The sequence below is a fragment of the Nanorana parkeri genome, unplaced genomic scaffold (assembly GCF_000935625.1).
Source record: "Nanorana parkeri isolate BGI_ZX_2015 unplaced genomic scaffold, ASM93562v1 scaffold722, whole genome shotgun sequence".
Taxonomy (NCBI): domain Eukaryota; kingdom Metazoa; phylum Chordata; class Amphibia; order Anura; family Dicroglossidae; genus Nanorana; species Nanorana parkeri.
This window is the reverse complement of record NW_017306990.1, coordinates 444,135-452,375: the sequence shown is the minus strand read 5'-3', so window position 1 is coordinate 452,375 and position 8,241 is coordinate 444,135. Positions and strand designations below refer to the sequence as shown.

Sequence of the window (8,241 nt, the reverse complement as noted above, 5' to 3'; positions counted from 1 at the left end):
TATATATATATATATATAAAAGGGGAAAAAAAATGTATGTAAAATGCTTCATGCCATTCTAATAATACAATAATACAAATTCTTTCAATAATAATTGTATATAAGGCAACTTTTTAACGCGCTCATTATTTTTATTTTTCTCAGTCAAAAAAGAAAATGTAATCAAATATTTTGTTGTCCATTGTTAGGCAATATGTGTGATTCTAACACAGTCTAGCTCAAGGCCAGTCCCTATCTTATTGATTATATTTCTCACAATTTACTAGCTTGGGAATATGGCTCTATGGCTATTTTGTATCTTGTTGATGATACTTCTCACGCTTTATTAGCTGGGAACGTGTGGGATATTTAGATCCGTTAGACAGTACAAAATGGCTTTCAGGATGCCATCTTGTAATGTGTAGAAGAACATGTATTGGCCTTATTGTTCAATTCTCAATAGCCTCAATAGTTCTGACAGTTCTATGCATGTCCACCAACAAATACGTCATGGTTTTAATAGCAATATTATGTTTACAAGCGTGCTAGGAGATGACTTGAAAGACAAGGTTTGAAAATGATTGGTGGCTGTTATAAAATCCTAATAACAGACATTTTGTTGTGTTAATGATAATATAACAGGTTTTGTTAATGTAAGAGATAACATTAAGCCTGAAGTTGGTATGTTTGGGAATACATCTCCTCCATCACAATCAGATCACCATATTACCAGATCACTAATAAAAAAGAAGTGAGGTGGTCTGGTGCACTACAGCAACACCCTGATGAAAAAAACCCCCAAAAACTACTAAGCATTTAGGCTGTGTTCCCTGTATATGTTTATAAGTTTAATTTTCCATTTTGCCTGAAGTGTAACTTTAAGGTACCTGCACAAGTTTTAACAAAATTTGTTTATTTCAAGCAGTACTGTGAAAACCGAGTGAGCATCTTATTATGTCATGTTACCAACATATCATGGCTAGTGCTGACTACTGGTAGTTAACTATTAGACATGTTCAACAATTAATAGACTATTCCTTTTGCTTTTTGGTATTTAAGCAGACATAATATCATTCTTTATGGAGAATTTGGAGAATCTGACCTTCACTATCTAGTGGCCATGGGTGTCAAATGCAAAAATAATTGCTTAAGGCTGTGTGTCTTTATGGTTTCCTTAAACTGTCTATTTAACTTGTATGTCTAGTGCAACATGTCCACATGTACTCACAAAATATGGTCAGTTGTAAATCCAGTAGGTTTTGGGCTCTAGTTAGGAATGAAATGGCCTCAAAGAAATTGAACAGCAATGAGGGGAGACCATAAAAATTCCATGAAGACATCACCAATAAGAACAAAACGCAGGTCCCTGGCATTACAACAAGGCGTTCTGAGAAAAATATAGAAGCTGTGACCCCCGTCTTATGCTGCATGTTTGGCTATTGTGTTGAACCCCTGACTTCAGTGCTTTCTGAGTAACTCTCTCACTTTACCCTGACTTTGCTTGTTGCAAGCTTGTTCAGTGACTCAAAAAGTATTGAAGCAAAAGACAACCAGGCTACTATTTTTTTCAGAGGAGCTAACAATGACAGCCTACATGCTTCTCTTAGTACAGGTTTCCTCGAAGTGCTTACTATTACCTCTTAGGCCAAGTTCACACCACAAAGACTGTGTTCCAGAGCATTCAGCCTCTGGAACGCAAGTCAGCTGGGAAGGGAGTGGGCGTGGTGGTGCATTGAAGTCAATGGCACCGCAGTCACACACCCCGCCCACAGTACAATAGCCCGTAACCGGAATGCAGGCACATTAGTGCTTGCGTTTCGGTCCAGTGCGATCTGCAAAAATAGTGCTTGCAGCCTGATAATGCTCAGTTAACCTGTAGATTATGCCCAGTGGCATAATAACTTTGCTAATAACTAGGCTAACTATACAGGCATAGCTTGTGAATGTGGAGGTGGAAAATTATGTAAGAGAAATTAGTGGGCCTTCACATACACGCAAACACTTTTGAATTACTTGAACAATCTGAAAACCAAAACACAAAATCTAAAAACCAAAACACAAACAAAGAAACAGTTCCAGGCAAATTTTGAAATTTATGGCATTTAACAACTATCCTGAACGTAATGTAATAACATTTATTGGCAGGTTGAACGGACACAACGATTTAAACATGTACAATAATAACAAAACATATTAAATAACAATGCCTGTGACAAATTAACTAAATCTCACTGAAAATAGTGCAATGTAGCAAGAAGAAATACTTTGGCCCCTAATAAGTGCCAAAAAACACCACTCACCGCTTATGGGTGGTATACCATGACACATTATTTACGGTTCCAGCCACCGGCCGCCCATATTCTGGCCCAAGTGGGTAAGTCCACCAACAGTTTCCCAAGTTCTTACTGGCTACTGTTGTGGAAATGTTATTACATGGAATTATGTGGACATTTTATTCTAGGATGTGTGTGTTTTAGGTATTGTCACCTGTCTCCCTGTGTCGGATGTAACCAAGGGATGCTCTAGCAGAGGGTACTTGGGTTGAATCGGGACCAGCGGTAAAACCGTCAGTATGAAAACCTTCTCATGGGCTTGGAGACATGTTCGCGGTGTGTGGAGGCGTTTGCCGGTTTGTGAGTACTAAGTGCACTGCGCTGGGCTCCTTGCCTTCAAACTTCTGTACAAATTAGTGAAGCGGAGTCCATATAACAAGATGCGTATTATACCTCTATTGCGGACTGCGCTATCCCTTTTAGATACATATCTGCTTTTATAAGAAGACATAATCTGCCTTGTCGTATATAGATAACCGCATTAGCAATGTCTCTTCAGATAGTCTCAGACCTGTAAGAACAAGTAGAATGATCTTACTAGATCCTGGTCACTCTGAGCAATATTGAGTAGGGTCCATGCTGACGATGATGTGGGATCATTAACCACATGGCCAGTCGGGACAATGGACATAACTCATCCTTCCTTGTTACAGGGATAAGGTGTGTGCATTTCATTGTTCAGCCATCTTGGTGTAGTCCACTTTCCTTTTGATGTGTACCTGTACTTGCTGGGCTGACTGGCTAATGTTGTAAAGCTGTCTCCCACTGGGTGTCGTCCTTTGACCTTAATAAATTAAGGAGCTGGGGGGCCTGTTCTGCCCCTTTCTACTCTGACTCCAGCTTGAACCAGCATTGTGTCTGACTCTCTCTGGTGCTAAAGAAGTACTTCATCCCTTATACAGAAATAACTGAATGCAGCATGCTTTTAACAGCAACCGGATTGTTTGTGCTGGGCGCATTTTAATACCGAACGTGTACCTTTTAGTGCACCAGAGATTCCTGCGCAAAGTCCAACCAAAATATCCATCATACTACCAAGCTGTAGAGCCCAGTAGCCCCACCATTGACACTTCCCTATGACTCCGCCCTTTTCACTTTGCAGAGAGCCAGTTCTTCATCGTTGATGTTTGACACCTCCAGGGACCCGCCACTGGCATGAGGGGTTGAAGCCTCAACCTGAGCTGAACCTGAAGTGAAAAAGAACAACTTCATAGTCTGCATCACACATGGCAGACAATCTCTGAAACAAACCTTCCAGGATTTGAAAAGACTCCCTCAGAGGGAATTTACTCTTATCAGTATTTTAAAAAAATCTGAATTCACTTATATGATTTAATGGCCTTTCTGTCATTCCAGAGATGAACATTTAAAGTAGTATTATACCCTTAACTAAGATAGTAGCACTTTTCATTTTTTTGTAATCTTAAAAATATATTTTCTACCTTTTATTGAGAAGACCACCATTGTACCAATCTCTGCAGCTTCACTGAACTTCCCAATGTGGAGCATGCACTGTTATGTCACCCACATAAGGGCTCATTATAGGAGAACCTGCTGTGCCTCTAACAGCTTGTGGGCAGGCAGCACTGCAGTTCACAGACAAGCTTTGTGCCCATGCTAGATTGTTGTATTCACATTATTAACATTATTATGCAGCCTAGTTCTGGAAGCATGCATGTAAGAGTGTCTTTAAGGGTTGGTGCCACCCTATAGGTGAAACTTTACACAGGAAAACCTTTGTGTTCAAATTTTGCAGAAACAAGGATATTAAAGGTAAAATGAAGCAGCAATTAGACATTTATATAAATGATCCTTTTGCATTTTACCTAAAAGTTCATGGTTTAATATCACTTTAATGGATATTTAGTATGCAGCCAGACAATATACTGGTTGATTTAACATGCCCAACAATGTTTTTGCAGTTCAGTATAAACTTTAGATGTTCCTGTTTATGCTGACAAAACTTAACAAATTATTTGCCACAAATGAATATGTAGCATGGATGGAGGGAGATCTTAAATAATGTGAATAATTTTGCCTCAAGAGTGGAATGATCTCACAAAGAAAGTGGCATTGATAATTTTAACAGACAACTAAAGTAGACTTTTATCTAAGGAACAGAATATACTGAGTTTGACATTTCTAGTTTTTAGGCTGCTATTCTTTTGGTTAGCACTTCTGCCAGTGATAGGGTGTTGGGAAGATTGCTTGACATACACTGAATGATGGATGTTCATATCAAGTGAAAAAAGTTCATTGGATACAATCATACCTCTTTGTGTATGACAGCTGTAGAATAAATAAAAGCCTTCAGGACTGGTCAAGATAGAATAAGGAGAGTTCCTGAGTAACTGGTTTTTGGTTTGGCTTAATATTTGCATACACTTCTAAAATGTAAAAAGAAAACTATGATATTTGGGAATATAGGCAATTATGTAGTTCAGCAATTCTAGGATTCTGTGCATATTGGTTGCATTTACACAAATACATTCAGATGAATCAAAATCAGTCTGTCAATTTAATATAGAATATATTTATATTGGTATAGAAACCAATTTGCTTGTCACATAATATTTTAAAGTAGTTTCTATTAATAATTTTATTATAGCTATGACCACAAACTAGCACAGAAGGGCTTATAAGACTTTTCTTCATTTGTGTCCCCAGAGAAGGGAGGAACACTTTTCCTTCCAAACTCAGCAATCTGGCGATTATATTTTCTGTGAGCACCTAGGTGGGGGACCCCCTACATGAGATAGTTAGCCCTTTCATTTCTGGGTCTCTGAGCTTAGAGGGAACAGTGGTGAGAAACCATCTGTTCTTGGCAGTAATGCCTTTATCAGGATGGATCATCTACTTGGTAATTGAAATTTGTCTTTCTAATTTTCAAATCTGTCTAATTAACCTATTTATTTGCAAGCAAACAGGGTGATGCACCATTGTGTTAGATCATCTTATCATAATCAACAGAATATAAGACCTTTTTTATGTGTTTAGACTTTTAGATTGTTGCAGAGCTATAACCCAATTGTTCATGCTATCTGCCAGCCTCATGTTGGATCAAAGCACCAGAAATGTAGCCTGCTAAATTTTGTACTGCATTTTATGTTCTAAATAGATAACTAAATAAATGTCACTTGAAAAGAGCAACAGCCAACTTTAGGATAATGGAATGAATACAATCTGTTTTATTAGAACCACTATGCTATCAGCTTTCTGTTTCCAGGTCTGCTTTCTTTCATATATATTTTTGTTTTCTATTTTTTTCCTGTAACATAAAATAAATTATAGATAGATTGACTTTAGTAATTGCTCTGTGTTTAAAATATGATGTTTGATAGCCAGAAACCTTTTTAAAACACAAATATGTTTTTTTCCTAATAATAGATCGTGGGTCTAGTAAATATTCTACACATTAAACTGTATCATATGTGGGACACAATAGCTGTTATTATCTACTGTTAGTAATTTTGAATGATATGATATGTTCTATCTGAATGTACTGTAAATCTGCTTTTATTCCAGCATATTGTGAACTGACACATGGTCATTGTTCGATCTTGTAAAATTCCATTGTAATATCAAAATGATTTAAATATGAAGAATGCAAGCACACATATTTTCTAAAAGGCATACAAAGCTTGCTTTTTAAAAGTCAAGTCTGCAGCTTTGAAAGTCATAGATATGGAAATGAGTGACTATTACTGTATTTCTTCCACCGAGTGTAGCTTGTTCACGGATTTCTAGAAAGTGAAATGGCTTTGAGGTTCTTATTGTAAGACAATTCACCATCTAAAAATGAATGTTTTTGCTTGCAGAGAGCGAAGAGGTATACCAACAGCAGATCCTGTCAATCTCCTGCATTGTCTTCGGCATTGTAGCTGTGGGTTTGATTTGTGCAGCCTTCTACTGCAGGACAAAGTAAGATGTTTTGTTTAAGGCAAGAATGTAAATCTTGAGTTAAAAATAAGTCATTCTTTTTATTGCAAGTGATTTTGTTTAATATTCAGTGGAATGCTGGATATTCTTGTCTAGGGGAAGGGCATTTAAAGGATAAGTTCACCTTTCGCAAAAATTAAAGAAATGCATAATTAGTAATAGATATAAAAATATGCATTTCTTTAATATTTGCATTGAAGCATGAAAAAAGCATTGCAATTATGATCACTCAATCACAGCTGCAAAGCTCAGGCTTCTGTACATTCTCTCGCAGGCAGAGCTCGTACTGAGGTACAGAGTTTCAGTTAGATGAGGGAAGGATGGCTGGACTTTAAATTGCATTAAATCACCTCATAGCACATCCAGCCACCCTCCCTCTGGTTAAATGCAGTAGAGCTGCCCATATTGCCGCATCTACAAAGAGCAAGGACAGCTGAAACGCTGTATGAGGTGATTTAATGCAGTTTGAAGTCCAACCGTCCTTCCCCTATCTCTCATAACTGAAACTCCCTACCTCAGTACGAGCTCTGCCTGGGAGAGAGTGTGCAGAAGCCTGAGCTTTGCAGCTGTGATCGAATGATCATAATTGCAATGCTTTTCCGACTTGAATGCAAATATTAACGGCTTTGTTAAAAACAAAAAACACGGCCAACAGGGAGCTTCCTGGATGTAATAGGCCATATCAATATGGCCTCTTAGCCCTGCCCACTCGCGCGCACGAGCGGGAATCTACAAAAATTTAAGAACAGGCAGTAATGCCTGTTTACATACAAGTGATTCGCTGGCTAAAGGGCCGTGCATCGCTTGTATGGGGTCCCATTCCCGCTGGTCCCAGGCTCACACCTGGCACAACAGAGCCCGCATGGTGGCTCTTTGACAGGGGATCAGAGAGAGATCGGTACACGATCTCCCTCCGGTCCCCTCTCCGGTGTCAGAATGCGGAAATGATGTGTATTACATCACTTCCGCATTCTTGTGTCACTCTCCAGCTTCAGAAACTGGTGAGAAGCTGATGAAGCAGGTGACATTAGAGGTCTTGGAGACCCCTGATGTCTCCATAAAGAGGACCTGTCACACCTCTTTGCTATCACATAGGGGGTTTTCTTAGCCCCCTGTGAGATAACAATAATGTTAAGTGGAAAAAAATGAAAGTGGCAAAAAAAATGTAAGCCACACATGAAAAAGAATAAGAAAAACACAAACAATGTTTTAAAGTCCCCACCCATACATATACGCGTGCAAACATGCGTCGAGTGCTCATATGTGCGAAAACAACGATTGCAACCATTACGCCGCACATGTTACATATCACTGCAAATTTTCAGAGTGAGAGCAATAATTCTAGACCCCTGACATTTCCATTTTAAAATAGAAAAAGAAATTGAGTACACAGAGTCTTCAATCTCTTTTTCTGCAGCCTCTGTTATGAATGAATGCAAAACACTCAGTACAGAGGCTTACCATTCATTCAGAAACTGGAGATAGTAAAATATTTACTATGATCCATTATGATCACATCACACATTTACCAAACCTCTGCTTGGTCACACAGCCTCTGTCATCCTGAAACTGACAGGATGACAGTGGCTCTGCGCTCCTTGGTTAACAGCTGTCATCAGCGGCTTGTCAGCCACTGCTGATAGCTATTATTATAAAGGGGACCATCAGGGGAAGCGTTCTGATATAACTTCATGGTCACCAAAGTGACAATGAGCTTATATCAGAAGGGAGAAAGCCACTGACGTAAGGCTTATTGACATGGCTAGCTGGAAACAGTTGGGTTCCGCCGTAAGCCTTACGTCGGTGGCAGTGAAAGGGTTTAGGGCTGGATTATGGATTTACAATTTAAGAGCTTGTTTATGCTATATCCATTAAGCTGTATTTACATGCACACCCTTGCACACATATGGTGTAAACAGAACAGAGAAATTGATTTCTGTGTGCCCTTTCACACAATACGTGTGTGGTGGTGTGCAAACCCAGCTTAAAA

At 38.8% G+C, this 8,241-nt stretch overlaps 1 protein-coding gene across 1 annotated transcript in view; it reads left to right on the top strand.

The window, feature by feature from the left end:
- LOC108793128 (pro-neuregulin-3, membrane-bound isoform-like) overlaps window positions 1-8,241 on the top strand; it is a 480,301-nt gene that overhangs the window by 409,675 nt on the left and 62,385 nt on the right. The window contains exon 6 of the mRNA XM_018564084.1: window positions 6,131-6,233. Coding sequence (XP_018419586.1) covers window positions 6,131-6,233 — 103 coding nt within the window. The remainder of the gene's footprint in view (window positions 1-6,130; window positions 6,234-8,241) is intronic.